The 16,495-nt window shown below is 44.7% G+C and overlaps 1 protein-coding gene across 3 annotated transcripts in view; it reads right to left on the bottom strand.

Annotated features, from left to right (window-relative positions):
* FAM135A (family with sequence similarity 135 member A) overlaps positions 1-16,495 on the bottom strand; it is a 907,387-nt gene that overhangs the window by 295,197 nt on the left and 595,695 nt on the right. For all 3 annotated transcript variants that reach the window (XM_085610912.1, XM_085610915.1, XM_085610914.1), the window contains one exon: positions 11,619-11,710. In XM_085610912.1, coding sequence (XP_085467038.1) covers positions 11,619-11,710 — 92 coding nt within the window. The remainder of the gene's footprint in view (positions 1-11,618; positions 11,711-16,495) is intronic.

Below are 16,495 nucleotides of genomic sequence, written 5' to 3'. Positions count from 1 at the left end.
CCCACCCCCGAGACCCCTCATCGCCCGTGTCTTTAACTATCGGGACAGAGATATCATATTGCAAACAGCGAGGTCCAGCCCACACCTAAGGATCGACAACAACAATGTCACCTTCTTTCCGGACTTCACGGCCAAAATACAAGCACAGAGACGAAGCTTTCAGGCAGTAAAAAAAGAGCTCTGGGATCGGGAGGTGAAATATGCCATGCTTTTTCCAGCGAAGCTCAGTGTGGAATCGGGCGGCAAGGCATGGTTTTTCACATTGCCTGAGGAGGCGCGAGATTGGCTGGAAGGTTGGCGCAAGGTGGGGGCCAAAGACGAGATCGCACTGGAGGATCCCGGCAACAGAGAGGAAACTTAGTGAACGCATCTATGGAGGACTCCGATGCCACGGGCGAGAGGGAGACGGATCCTACCTGAACGAGGGAACAAGGACTGAGAGCTGAGAACTCTACGAAAATGCGAGTATCACAGATGTGGTGGAACTGGTTTTTTTGGGTGCACGTATAACTGTGACTGCTTGGGTTTTTTCTTTTTTTCCTATTATACATTTTTTTTTACTTGCTTCGCACTGAAGGAGGCATTATTAGACCGCTTCACCAGGATGGACAGGCCGTAACAGGCAAGATGTAATGTGTGGCTAGCGGGAATGAGGGCTGGCAAAGCCCGAGGTTCTTTCAGTATTTTGGGGGGTCGAGAGGCACTCTGTCTAGTTGGGGAGTGGGTAGTTCTAAATCCACGGGCAAGGGGGCAGGGAGGGGGGGTGGAGATCGGGGGAGGAGGGGTATTACAAAGTGACACTGGTATATTGCAAAGTACAGTTGATCTAGCCGATTTTAATGGTGGAAGTCACATCGGGGACAGTACTCGGGCTCAGAGAGCACTGCATGCAAATGGTCCGTTAGTATTGAATAACTGTGTAGTGATTTTCGTCATGGTCCATGATGGGGGATGAAAAAGCTTGTTCACTCTCTGTTCTAACTTGGAATGTGAATGGGGTGGGTGATAAAATCAAAAGGGGAATTGTTCAACAGTATCTTAAGAGACAATCTCCGGATCTGGTATTACTACAGGAGACGCACTTGGTCGGGCATAAAAGTAAGGCCCTTACGAGATGGCGATACAAACTTCTCGTACATGCAGACTACACTACAGGCTCCAGAGGCACGGGTATTCTCGTTAAAAGAAGCACACCTCTTATTGTACACCGCACATGGGCCGACTCGAGGGGAAGATTTGCTGTTCTAGAGGCCCAGTGGGAGGGGCGGGCGTTGAACGTGATTTGATTATATCTGCCACCAGCATTGGGGAAGGAAGCTTTGGCAGACCTTGGTAGTATACTGACCGATCTTCCGATGGGCGCCACTATACTAGGAAGTGACTATAATATGACAATGGATGACACGATAGACCGATACCCGCAGCGGCAGGAAACTAGATCCCAGTGGCTCATGGCGGAACATACCACAGCGATGGGGCTGATTGATGTTGGGCGAGCTCTACAACCGACTGACACATCATACACGTATTTCTCTAGCGCACACAGTTGATCTCGTATTGATTACTTCCTCACACGTACAGACTCATTGGGCAGCTTTAGACGCCCCCAAGTCCTGCTGAGAGGCATCTCCGATCATTCCCCAGTCAAGATTGAATTTACGCACTGGGAAATGCAACCCCGTACCACCATAGTCTTAAATCCGTGGTTGCTGAAAATTCCTGACATAAGAGAGAAACTTTGCACGCAAACTGGTAACTATTTCAAAGAAAATCTGGGCTCGGTTGATTCTGCGCAAACTATGTGGGAGGCATTTAAAGTGGTTTTGAAGAGGCAACCCTTGTCTCTCAAAACAGGGTATATTCAAAAGAAGCGCCAACTATTGGTCCAGGCGGAACACGAACTCCAACAGATGGAGACGGATCACGCTAATAACCCATCAGAGGACACTCAACACCGCTTGGCACTTCAACAGGAAGAGTATAGACTTAAAACTAGAGAACATATGATGGCCAAATACCATAGTATTCATCATAGACTCTACGAATTAGGGGATAGAGCCGGTAAAACTCTAGCGCGGCTGGAGAAGCGAGAACAGAAAGCGAGATGGGTGCCCAGACTGATACTGCCTAGTGGCAAGATGCTCGTCCATCCTAAGGATATAACGGGGGCATTCGCAGACCACTTAGAGAAGATATACTCCCCCACTACTATTTACAAAGCTGAAGACTCTCGGCAGCTCCTCTTGGATAGTAACTTGCCGACACTCTCGGAATCAGATAGGGATATCCTTGATGGTGAACTTACGGATGATGAGATTCTAAGGGCCATTGGTCTGATCAGCTCGGGAAAGGCGATGGGGCCGAATGGAACACCTATCGAGTTCCTTAAGGCTACAGCCTCTTAAGTAGCCCCGCACCTGCGAGCTATGTACAATGAGAGCTACGAGAAAGGGCAGCTGCCCCATGACAAGCGTCTGGCTACCATAGTAGTTATCCGTACGCCCGGGGAGAGCGGTGGCTCGTATAGGCCCATCTCGCTGATCAACGTGGAGGCTAAAATCCTAGCGAAAGTCCTGGCCATGCGACTAGTCGCAGTCATCTCCACCCTAGTCCACCCGGATCAATCCAGCTTTATGCAGGGTAGAAACACAGCACTCAATATCCGTCGTCTGCACATTGTGCTGGCGCGCAGAGAATTTCTAGAGGAGGATGCAGTGGTACGGTCGTTGGACGCCTCTATGGCATTTGACTCTATAGAATGGCCATATTTATTTGCGGTTCTAGGCAGGGTGGGATTAGGCCCCAAGTTCTTGGGCTGGGTTAAACTGTTATACACCAATACACAGGGTCAAGTAAGAGTCAACAACTACACGTCCAGCGCGTTCACGCTGCAGAGAGGCACCCGACAGGGATGTCTTTTATCTCCATTGATATCCTCCCTCATTTTAGAACCCCTCGCAGCGTGGATATGGCGAGATGTAATGGTTAGGGGGCTGAAGTGGGCAGAGGGTTAGGAGGACCGAATATCCCTATATGCCGACGACATACTGCTGTATCTTGCCTCCCCCTACCAATCCATACATGCCGTTTTAAACATATTTACAAACTTCGGGAAATATTCTGGATATGCAATTAATTGGAGTAAATCGGTACTGTTCATGCTCAAAGAACCGGTCCGGTGTCTTCCGATGAACTGTACGATAAGGGTGGCTGATGAGGCATTCCGGTATTTGGGAATATTTGTAACTTCGGATCCGGCTCGGTTTCATACACATAACTTAGCGCCCCCGCTGGCTAGGCTAAGAACAGATGTGAAGCACTAGCGGTCCCTACCCTTGTCTTTAGTGGGCCGAGCCGCCCTTTTCAAGATGCTAGCCCTCCCGCGCTTTTTGTATATCCTTCAGAATTGCCCAAACGGTGTCCCAGATACCTAATTCACAGCAGTGGAAAGTGAGGTCCGCACGCTGCTGTGGGATGGCAAAGCCCCTAGGGTGGCACTGAAAAAGCTAACGAAAAGTTGGTATGACGGGGGTATATCCTTACCTTGACCTTAAGCTTTACTATTGGGCCTCGCAACTGGTGGCGATAGACCACTGGATATATCGCCCCTCCAATGATCCGGCCTATGCGCTAGACAAATACCAAACAGACCGATCGGGTTATCTAGGAGCCCTATATTATTAAAACTAGTTAAGGTCGATATTTTGGACCCACTGCACACACACTAGGGATTTGGCACCAAGTGAACTCGCGATTGGGATGGGCAAACACTCTTACCGAAGCAACACCATTGTGGTACACCCAGAAACTCGGCATGCTATGTCACCAACCGGGATTTGATAAATGGGACATGATCGGAATTTCAGTGGTGGGAGACCTGGTTAAAAAGGGCTCTATTATTAGCTTTGAGGAACTTCGGGGACAATATCAGATGACTCAGGGGGAATTCTTCAAATACCTGCAAATATGCCACGCCCTACAGACAGCCTTCTCGAATCTCAAAGACATACCAGAATCATCTCCATTAGAAGATCGATTGTTAGATGGGTCACTGTCCTCGAAAGCCATATCCTTAACATATAAAAAAACTTTGCAACAACCTGCCCGACACCTTTACTAAACTTAGAGAGCAGTAGCAGAGGGACCTGGGACCTATTGATGATGAAGAGTGGCAGTCGGCCCTAATGTCCCCCAGGGAAGCAGCCATCACACTTTGCTTCCGACTAATACAGCTCAGGATTCTACATAGGTCCTATATGTCGGGGATTACCTTGGAAAAAATAGGCGCACGACCTGACGACCTTTGTCTGAGGGGATGCCCTGCTATCCAACGTGTGTGGCGCAGAGCCACTAACCACTTACAGGAAGCACTGGGTAAAGAGGTGGCTCTCACATCACGGCTAGGACTACTAAACATCTGGGAGGACACTGATCTTACTGAACTTGAAAAGCAGTTGGTGACGCTAGGATATATGCTGGTCAGGCGAGAATTGGCGAGAGGGTGGGGGTGGGGGGACAAATCCGCCGTCCACTCTGGGATGGGCGAAAGAATTAGACAAATGCATGATTACGGAGAAGGAAGTATTAATCAGCCGGGGCTGCCCGAAAAAATGGGACAAGGAATGGTCAAAATGGAATATATATCGCAGAGACATATGTATATCTCCAATGGTGGAGTTAGAAATGCGTAGAAGAGAGAATGGTGTTGTATTTAATTAACATAGATGTTCTGCTGACCCCTACATAGTCTGCAATTGTTCTAATGTCTATACTATTGCCATACTGATACAGTATGTAAGACTGCTATTGAGTTCAATAAAAAGTTTATTAAAAAAAAAAAAATGTTATTGTTATCAAAAATACAACACCACCAATGATGTGCACCGGATTTTCATACAACAAGACCAAGAAGCGACGCGTTTCGGTGGTTTCAGCAGGTCCAAACCACCTTCTTCAGGCTTTACATTAAAACGTATCCCGGCACTTTACAATCGTATTACCAACGTGCGCTTCTGTAACGGGAAAAAACCTCCCAGTCTTTAGTGGCCAACAGGTCCCAGACTGCAATGGAAAGGCCTCCTTAAAGTTCCGAGCATAAGGCCTATCACCATCTGTAAAACATTTCATCAGCTGGACATGGGCCAAAAATGCCGCCTTTAATCGGTGCTCAAACAAAACTCCCTTTATAGGGCCAAGATTTGAATCGATTTCCTGTTTCTTAATGCTCTTTGTTTTCTCCCTTCCAATTTTGATTTAAAACACTAACATCGGGATTAATATCTCCGTGTCTTGTACAAACAGCCAATCCTTGTAGGTCAAGGGTATATTTGTTATGACCTTGCCTTCCTGGATGAGATCATTAGCTCGTGTCTTGTACTGATCTGGAAGGTGTTGTAGTAGGGTATCTACTCGTCGTAGTGTGCCCTATCATATCTTACGAGCAAAGCCTGTGTGTTGAAAATCCTCCACATTGTAGCTGCTTGGGACGCTGTTCTTTTACCCGACTAGTCCAGCAGTTTTGATTCTTTATCAGGAGGAGGGGCATCTCCTGTGGTTTGCGAATTGGCCCATTTCTTGGCGTTGGAGACCACTAAGGAATCTAAGGGTATTTGCCCTTTAATATAAACAGGGTCAGATGGGACAGCTTTGTACTTGTTTTCTAGCCTGGAGTTAATGACTCTGGCCCTTACAGGATCCTTGAACAATCAGGAGTGTGTTTGATTACCCCTTTTAACATGGGGAGAATGGCACTGGACCTTTGAGATGGTTCAAAAGTGTCCATGAGGAAATCTTCCTCTATAGGGTCTGTATGTAGGTTTACCCTGTGATATTCTGCTGCCCTGTGTATAATTTGAGTGAACCCTATAGTGTCCTCAGGAGGGGATGGCCTAGATGGGTAGATGTCGTCCTGAGACGTGTCTGGGACATCTGTTGTGTCATAATCCTCCCATGGATCTTTTGGGCACCAGGAGGACTGTGTTCCCCTAAAGGGTGATCATCCCCAGTGTCATCAGAGCTGTCATCATCATCTGGAGGTGGAGAAGATGGTGAGGGAGGTGAAAATGGGTTAGGAGAGTGGTGTGGATGGGGAGGAGGAGAAGGAATCCTTAAGGGAGAAGTAGCAATGTCTCTCTTTTTCAAATGAAGTAGAACTGGTACAGTTTTGTCCATTTTCCGTTTCTTTGAAGGGCTAAGTATGAGTTGACCTGTTTTAGGGTCTTTTTGAAGTGTTTTTTGGGTCGGATCCGGTCGAAAAAGCTCCTCCACTGACGTGTGTTCTTTCGGTGCCGACTTTTTGGGGTCCGATTGTGTGTCAGGGGTTTTGAAGCTGTTTTGTGCCCTTTAGGCCTGGAATCTGGAATTTTCTTCAATTCCGATAGTGGTTTTGATACCGACAGTTTTTTCGGTTCCAGTTGTCTTTTCGGATCTGTAGGCCTGTGCTCCGAAGTCTGAGAACCCGAGGTTTTTGGAGCCGGGTGTTTACTCGGTCCCGAAGATTTTTTCGGAGCCGGGGCGTCCGTGCCAGTGGATTTCGGCGCCGAAGGTGTCGATGCGGAGGAAGGCATTGGTTTCTTTTTTGGTGCCAGGGATGGAGTTTTGGCACCGACGGCAGACTGGCTCGATCCAGAGTGGCCTGAAGGCTTTTGCATTGGCTTCTTTGGGCCTTTTTGGGAAGGGGAGTCGATGTCCGTACTTACAACCCGCTGCCCCGGAGTGATGTGTTCGAGTCGTCGGCTTCGGAGGAGCTGACGGCGCTGTGTTGGATCTGCTCCTGCTCAGGTACATTGATGCCTTCCTGGAAGATGTCGTCGGGAATGGATGTCGATGATCGAGCCATTGTTCTTCGAGCTCGACGGTCCCGGGTCATCTCCTTGGAGCGGAAAGAGGCACAAGCTGGACAGTCTTTGGCCTCGTGCTCGGATGAAAGGCAGAGGTTACACACCTCATGAAGAACTGCGTGTGGAAACTTGGATCCACATTTAGGACACTTTCCATGAGCCGACGGCCCAATGGCGCAGGTAGGCCCGAAGACCTGCGTCGACGACCGGAATCGAAGATTTAAAGGTCTGGAGAGAGGCGCCTCGAAGGGGAATGCGATCGAAACAATACCGAAGTATGGGTGAGGATTTCGCGTCGAAAAGATGATCGGTAATGACACCGAACTGGAGCGCGATGAACACATCCGAGCCCGATGGCGGGAAAAAACAATCTGACGATGGAGTCGATGCCCATGCACACTATCGTCCAAAGGAGGAGCCACCTATCCCGTGACTTCCAAAGACTTTCTAGGACAACAACAAAGTGCAAACATCCAGGCCCAACACCAGATGGCGATCTATGCAAAGTGTGTGATCTACAGCTCATATGCCTCGAACATACCATTATATCTATCATCAACTACAGCAGAGCCTTTGACACCATAAACTGCATGATCTTATGGTCAAATTTATTGACTCAAGGGATGGACCCAATAATGAACATCATAGTGCTCCAGCTAAATTCTAACAAGGCCGCCCTTTTGTTTGGTTAGGCCCAAATGGTGAACTGTGCCAAAATGAGTTGTATGAGAGAAGTAAATAAGGGTTGGCTATTGGCAAAAGTGCTATACCACTAATATCCTAAATCTATCTACGAGATCCTGTGCGGCATTATGGAATATTTAACAAGACTAGGAAATGAGAAGATCTGTTTCTGAATTATGTGGATGATTCAGTGCTCTTTGCTAGAACCCTGAATGTATTCAGAACAATTTCTGTGCTCCAAATGAACTGATCATCAATTAAATCAAAGGTCACCGTCATGTCTAAATACAGATTCTCAAAAGAGTACAGCTTAACAAGAAAGTATTGCTGTGAAATCTTATTTATACTCTGGTGTAAAAGAAGCAAGCAATGGTGCGTGAAGGCACATGAAAGAATTTTCTAGATTCTAAATGAAGTGACTGTGCAAATCAAAAATGTGGCCAGAGGGTTAAAAGCCTAAGACATAATAATATAACTCACGTGGGTACAATAACCAGCAACAAAGAGAAGTGGAATACTAACATTCCAAGCAGAGTTATGGGCCTCAGAATATAAAAGAAATAGAATTGGGAGGCTTGAAAGAAACATTTGGAAACAAGCTTTGCATGTAGCTCAAATTCAACCCTCAGCCGCTGTATTAGTGGACACCGTATACATGAAGAGAACAGAGGATAGGGTCTGCTTGGCCCTGGTAATGTATGTAATAAAAAGAGCAGCCATCCTGTCTAATGACCTGGTGGACCAATGCGGGAAAGAAAACGTAACCAACAGCTTATCAAAGGAGCTGAAAGGAGTCTTTAGGGAAGCTGAAACACGTGGGGTGAAGATTTTGGAAATTGGCAGAGACGCCCCACTTTCCACAGCATTACTAAATGGTAGGGCTGAAGCAAATATCCCCAAAACTATGTACCCAATTTTTGCTAACAAATCTTTCAATACCCTGCTAAGAAAAATATTACTTCTAACACCCCAGCCTTATAGACACGTTATGAAATACCAGAAGATCAAAACCTGTTCAGGTGAGCAAGAAGAAAAAGTCACTTACCTTTGGTAACTATCTTTCCGGTGGATGCTATTGCTACCTGCAGATTCCTCATCTTTCTTGCAGTAATGTACGTCAGGTTGTAAAGCCAAGCAGAGGCAGTTAACTTTCATAGAAACTTTTGAATAGGTTCATGGCAGCATTGTGTCTAAACCTCAAGATTGGTAGTATATTCTATTAATGCAGCAAACCAAAGTCTATGTAGGATGAGACTCTGTTCGAAAAAATGTAAATAACCAGAACTCACTCTCTAGCTAAAAAACATATTAAATGAATAGTCTAAGCCAATTTTCAGGTTTCGTTATGAAACCATCCAGTGGTATTCCATGTGTTACAGCAAGACAAACTATGTCAAATCTTAATACAAGTCTAATTGAGATTTTCGGACTGCATGGCCCCACTCTGGAAATCAGCCTCACCTCAGGATCCGACTACATTCATGATAACAAATGCAAATAATGCATAGCAACATGTTAGGATTCCGGGGTTTTTCCATACAAGATGGAGGATGTCCTTTTAGATGTGGCCTAGTGGTTAGAGTTGCTGACGTTGAAACTGGGAAACCAGGATCAATTGCCAGCCTTGGATCAACATTCGGTGAATCACAACCTCCCCATGCCAAAAAAAAAGAAAAAAAATGCAATGTCTGGTTCTCGTGAAAAATGTGTGATTCTTATGTAATGCGCTCTAATGCCCTTGTGACAAACTTGCGCTATAAAAAACTGCAAAAAACTCCCTCGTGCTGCAACTTACTTGAAGGCCTAAAGGTGACAAGTTTTTCAAATTGTTTCACCTTTTCACTCTTCTAAAGCACATTTGGAGCTTATCTTTATTCACTATCTTTAAGGGAGCATTGTTCTGTTCCATCTTTTTTAAATACTAAAATTCTCTTCCTTAATACTTTACAGATTCTCAAGTTCTATAGCTCCGAAGTCAGATTCTTTCATGTGGTAGTAAACCCAGAACCTTCCCTACACAGGATGATGTTTGCATTAGCACAGAGCAGACAAATGTGGTAGTAGTTTGAGAAACTCACCACAAATGCACAATGTTCTTTAATAGATTAAAGTTTCAGACCTGCCTCAGACAAGATATTAAAAATATGAATGATGGAGGAGAACCTTGTCATTTTGGAAATTATGGTAATTCAGGGAAATATCTGTAAGTATTAGAAATTATCTGAAGAAGGGCTCCTTTGCTACATTTGTATTTCTATCATGAGAACAACAATAGCCTTTACTAAAATGTACAAACATGAGTATGACTAGAAATTAGGTTAAGCGTGCCATCCCCAAAGCTTTACTTCCAAACAAAATCATCAGCATTACAAATCATACCTACACTCTATGATTTTATAAAACATTACTATCCGGAGGACAGTTTCACAGAAGAAGACCAATTCAGCCAATCCCACAGTGCATAGACAACCTGCTTCCCAAACCATCTTTATGCTGTACTTGCTGCTGAAAAGTTAGGCACCAACTTTAAGTATTGTAACCGCATTGGAATTATATTAATGTTAATATTAGAATTGTTTATTTAGTTTACATCTAAGTTTAAATCTGTTTATGAAAGAATTATAGCCTTCGGCATAACATGCAAAAGGGTAACTCACGCACATAATAATCCTACAATGTCAGTCTCAAACTCCGCTTTGTATCAAAACATTCACCATAAATACGATGAATCCTCCTACAACAGTGTGAATCTGTGGATCCAAGATGGCCCCCAAAAATGGGAAGAAGAAAACTGAGAGATATCAGATAAGAGAAAAAAACGGTCTACTTAACATACCACAATCACGATTTCTTCCGCAGGAGTGCCCACAGCCCAGAATGGGATGTGTCTTGCACCCCATCTTTGTCAATAGTAGCCCTGCTGAACCATCAGTACCAGATGTATCAAATCATTGTCCATCGTCCCAAGTCAGTTTATCTAGAAAGGATTGCGCAGACTCAACGTCTGAAAATACAAAGTGTCCTTTTTATTGCCTGTGTCTCAGAATTCAAGTAAGTAATGAATAATAGTCGATGTCCACCCAATTGCACCACCTGCCTTTTTACAGACTCCACTTACGTGTTCTAAGAGTGACCATCATCCTATCCCAGTATTGTTCCTTTGAGATTTCGAGGAGGGACATTAGACTGACCACACCATGTATTCGTCAATGTCCAAGAGCTCCCTCAATGTCAAGCACATTTTTCCAGCTAGTGCCAGAGTCCATATGTTTGCGGGAGCGTCAGGTTACCCTGCAGTAATACGGCATTCGCTCATCTTTTGACTCCCACTTAGTCTGCTTGTGTGTGTTAGCACTCCCTGCCTCACCACCCAGGTAACTTGCCGGCCCTACTTTTATTGTTCTATGCACAACATGCAGATCGGTGGGAGCCGAGCTCGAGGGAAAAGTAGAGGGATCTTAAAAGGCATTCTCAATGTAGCCAATCCTCCAATGTTATTTCTGAGGGATTTCCACCCTCAGGGCATACATCATACTGCTCTAGGGGGTTCCTGGAGAGTCCGGATTAACACAATGGGTAGGATAAGGGAGTTGATCTCACTAGCTCCAAAGAAATGCAACTATTGTAGGTCCCAGTCCCTTTAGCGCACATTTAGAATATTATCATATCATCGCCAGACTGCTTCAGAGTGGATAACTGGGGGGGGGGGGAGGGGGGGAACGGGAGGTGATGTGAGTAAGAGAAAGTGGAAAACGTCAAAGAGGCCAAGCTAGAAGTTAGTTCACTAAAAGTCAGAAGAAAGGCCGCTAAGAGCAAAAGTGAAGATTATAAAGCAATGATGGGATGATTTTGAGATGATCAATGACTTTTCAGCCATTGCCTGCCATTAAGAATGCAATTTGAAGGAAGATGAGGATTATTAAAACAATACCACCATACCAATCAAAATACAATAAGCAGTATAAGTTCACTTGTTTATGGCTTTTTTTAATCGATTATGTTGTTGAACTCTTATCTGAAGAACTTTGCGTGACAGTCAACCTTGCACCATAAATGTGAAGTCCATTAATTTAGAACTACCAATTTAATACATACCTGGTTTCTTTCTGACATTAGAAAATCTATTCGCCCGCCAGGCATCCCAAGTTCAATATACGTTTTCAGTAAGCGAAGATCTGCACTGTTGCCTGAAGAAGTAAATAAACAAAGCTTTAAAAATGAACAGGGACTACAGAAACAAGCATTTGTAATGCAATCAGTCTTGCATCTGTGAAAGTTAGAGCAACTGGCGTTGTAAATGAAAATGTTTTAAATTTTGTTTGCATTGGAGTGATCATATAAGCGAACCGGCACCCCCCAATGCCCCACTCCTCAGTGGAAAGTTAATAGGATATGGGAAGTAGAGCATTTTAATTTTTATATATACTGAACAGTGGTTAGTCTTAAGAGCTGTGCATGAGTATACAACACACATCTGGTGTAATTGATAGAAACGGGGATGGCAGGTGGGCTGCTGGGTGGACATTGTGTGGGTAGGTTTGGCAGAGACAGATGAGATCATACAGAGACAGGCATGGTTTGTAATTGTGTACCCACCTATATGCCACACCCATGTGCCTCTGCATGCCTGAATACATGTTTAACCTATATGCCTTTGTGTGACTTGTGTGTATTTGCAGTGCAAATGCGCACACACACGGTTCGTAGTACCCTCTCATATGGATGTGCATGCATTGTGTGTATGTAGTTGCCTAGGAACATTTTAAACATGCACAAATAAAATACAAGAATATTTTGCCCCACTTCGTATTTTACAAGAACAAAAGCTACAGTGGAAGGTCATCGTGGTCCTTTGAGTACGAAAGTGAAAGACCTCTCAATCCCTCCACACCTTCTCCCTAAGACCACGAGATTCATTAAATAATGAATGAAGAGGTTGTAGAATAGATATGTATTTGTCAGGAAAATTGCAGACACGGTCTCCATGTGTCTGATGTGAAATTCAAATGTCCTTCAAAAACAAGCCTATGAAGGGGGATACACGCATTCTCCTGGGAAACGTGACATTTTTAATAAAAAGTCAAGAAATGATAGAGGTCTGTGTACGAGAATAACAACACTAGAAGCAGTAGCGGTCCAGAGTGCAACAAGACGTGCAACGAAGGATCCCGCAACAGGGAGGCGTGAGGAGCGCAGCGGAGGATGAAGTCCACATGATGAAGGTATGGGCTGTGAGGCTTTCGGGCGATGGGTCACACTGAAAAACCGAATTCAGCTTTAATAAGATCGAACTTGTCTTGATTAGGAGTACATTACTCGAAACCTCGTTGACCCAAGGCACTAGTGTTTCCCGTGTGGCGTTAGGCCTGGTCACTGGCTAGCTCAGGCAGAGAAGCTTGTGGAATCCATGGTGGCATATCGCCTACCAGAGGAGGGGGTAGTGAAGCAAGGAGAGGCACACCGAAAGGCAATGGCAAGTGTGCTGAACTACAAGGATCCGCTGAGAAGCAGCAAGCCACATAAAAAGTACATAAACAAATAGAAAAGAAATGCAGGCAGTCGCCATGTAATACCCCAAATATAAGAGGAGGGCGGCTGCCATGTTTATTAAAGCTAAAGCTGACAATGATGTAAAGGTTTCCGCCAACCTTTCTTTTTTATTTGTGTACTTTTGTAGGATTTGCGACACGTCGCGCTTCAGCTTCACATGTTTAAAGCTAAATTGCGAATGCCGCGAATGCAACAAAAGTAAATAAATCAATAGAAAAGAAAGGCAGGCGGATAGCCGCCATGTTTGAAGCTTAAATGAACCTTCAGATCAAACAAAAAACGTACACGCTGCAACCAAATAAAAGCGTGCGCAAACAGAAAGGAAAAAGCCTTTAGAGAAAGGCTAGCAGTAATAGGCCAATACTCCAGGGGAAGAGGAAACATGAGAAAGTGGGACATATAACCACAAGAAACCATAGAGAAGAAACTGTTCGGACGACACACACTTTAACCAATCGGCAGCGAGGACGTGGCCAAAGCCCATAGAAGTGAATACAGCATGCAAGCTGCCTAGTTTTGATCTAAAAATAGCGTGTAATGTCATTTTAAGAAAAAAAATTAATTCAAAGTAAATTCTACATCAATTTGGAAATACATCTCTGTTACACCTGTCAACCTTATGGTGGTCTTAACGTTTTGAATTTATCCTCCAATTCTGGCTGATTTGATTTTTGCTGGCTTTAGAACTATGTGCACTTTACTACTGCTGACTAGTACTAATGTACTTGTGTTCTCTCCTGTAAACATGTTAAAATTGGATTACATCCAAATGGCACATTTAATTTACTTGTGCGTCCCTAGTAAAGTAGTACCCCATGTATCCAGGACCTGTAAATTAAATGTTTCTAGTGTGCCTGCAGCACTCCTTGTGCCACCCACTAAAGTAGCCCTCTAAACATTGCAGGTCTACCACTGCAGTTTTAAACTGGCAGGTCTACCTAGCAAAATAAACCTTTTTCCGGGACTAAACGTTCCTTTTTTAATACATATATGTCACCCCTAAGGTTGGCCGTAAACAGCCCATAGGGCTGGGTCCAGTGCATTTAAAAAGTGGGACATGTACATTTTTACTTTTACATGTCCTGGTAGTGAAAAACTCTTGAAATTTGTGTTTCACTGCTCCAAGGCCTGCCTCTCCCATAGGATAACATTAAGTTACCTTATTACATTTAATAAGGTTTAAGTTTCAATTGGGAGCAGGTAGGAATATTGAGTTTGGTATCTATAGAATTGTAATTTAAAACCCACTTTAATGGTGAAGTCAGATTTTAAGTCACAATTCTGAAAATGCCACTTTTAGAAAGTTGGCGTTTTCTTGTTCCAACCAATTGGTGCCTGCAGTCTGTATCCTAGGGCATATGACTAGGTGTAGCTGACAGTTGGTCTTTGTATATTACTACCAGGCAGTGATACAAAGGGGGAATAGGTATTAGCAGGAGGGGCCAGCTCTGACTTGACAGGGGGCAGAGCTGTCACCTACCATACTTGCACATCATAAGGATCTGCTGCTGAAATGAAATTGAGATTAATAATGCGCACTAATACCCAAGGGTATCTAGGCGCGGCTATCCTGCTGAATTAGCTAACCAGAAAGGGAAGATCGAAAAGTGCGTTGGGCTAGATATTAAAAAGGCAAGTTTTTAAAAGTTTGCGGAATGCCAAAAGATTGCTTTCCTTCTTCTGTGTCAGGGGGAGAGAGTTCCACGAGCTGGCAGTGCCCACCACAAAACTTCTCCCTCTTCATGAGGCAGTTTTAGTCCTGGGGATTACCAGATTGGAGGAAGCCATTGACCAAAGCTGCCTCTCTGGGCTGTACCACCTGAAACTCTGTGAAAAGTAGTTGGGCCAAGCCCATGTAACGCTTTAAAGGCAATACAGAGGGACTTGAATTCGACTTGAACTCTGCACACCCACAAAGGGTTTTATCTAGTCTTTTTTGCTCCAGACAAACAGGAGCCAAGTCAGGGCAGCAGGAAATCCCGGACACCTCTGTAGGGGGGAGGACTTTAGAGGTTTCTTCCACTTCAAAGTGGGCACTAGGTATAAGTAATGGACCCTCAGACCCAACTCTTTGGTTCACCTCTGGAGCAGTGGAAAGCTCAGGACTGCTGTGCTACTCTGTTGCACGATGGACTGCCCTGCAGCTCTGCTGCCTGAGTAAGGAGGACTGGACCTGCACCTTGAACCCAGGACCAGTAACTCCAAGGGCTAGTTGGCTGGCCTCTTGAGCAGAGCTTCAAGGACAGAAAAGACTTCAACCATCTTTAACTCTGCACCTAGACTCTGCCTGCTGTGAGTCCAACCTTCCCCCCCCCCCACCCCAAAGTGTTGTCACTCAAGTCCTGGATCCTTGTAAATGGGGTTAAAGGTGCTCTGCCAGCCCAGCTGTGGTCTCATCTGAGCAGATGGAGCACAACACAAACTCGACGCAGCGTCACATCGGAACAAGCAGCGGAATGCAGTCTCGACCCAAGCCCGCATCGCAGCCTGCACAGCTCATCGGAATCGCCGCTGCGTGACACATTCTCGTCATACAGACTTTGCAGCCTCTCATCAAGACTGACGCAGTGCGACACAGCCTCAACGCAAGTCTTCAGTGAGCCCTTGCAGCTCATCGGAACCGCCACTGTGCAAAGCTGTTTCGACGCAGACCTCTCATTGCTTCTCTGGACTGCCGCAGAACGGTGCAATGCTCCGCAACAAGGATTTAAGGCACCTTTCTCAATTGGACTAACTTTGCCCCTGTATCTTGCCCACACTGCACTGAGGTCGACCTGTGACTTTGTGCCGGTCTGATGTGACCAGATAACCACATTTGGATCTTTGTGCTTTTAAGCACTATTGTTTCCTAAACCTTTAAAATTGCAAATCGGCAGTTCTACTAATTGGATTTTTGTCATTTTGGTGTCAAGTAATTTATTAAACTTGACTTTTTCTAAATTGGTTCGGAATTTTTCTCCTCTTGAGTTTTCACTTTATTGCTGTTAGTGTGCTGCAAAATGCTTTACACATTACCTCTAAGTTAAGCCTCACTGCTTTATGTCAAGCTACCAGGGTATTAAGCACAGTTTAATTTGGGATTTCATGGTGTTTCACCCAGACAGGGGTTGTGGCTGTTGCTTGAGAAGGGTTCACACCCCCCAACCAACAACTCAATTTCTCACAATCTCAATGAGCTCAATCCAAGAAAATGATACTTGACTTCCAGTGCTCCGTTCAGGCTTTATGTTATAAAGTGTAGAATTTCCCCATTCTACACAATTAATTATTATATGTGCTTGACCTACCTATGATACACTATGCCAAAGGAATTACTCTTTCTCACCTAATTTACCTTGTCAGTACTATCATGGATTCTCAGTCATATACAACATTGTCTATGAAAAGTGATTATAATATCAACTGCTGAACATTCTTGTTTA

Source organism: Triturus cristatus, chromosome 6, assembly GCF_964204655.1.
Source record: "Triturus cristatus chromosome 6, aTriCri1.1, whole genome shotgun sequence".
In the NCBI taxonomy this organism is placed as follows: domain Eukaryota; kingdom Metazoa; phylum Chordata; class Amphibia; order Caudata; family Salamandridae; genus Triturus; species Triturus cristatus.
The sequence above is the reverse complement of the archived record's forward strand: the minus strand, read 5'-3'. Positions and strand labels throughout refer to the sequence as shown.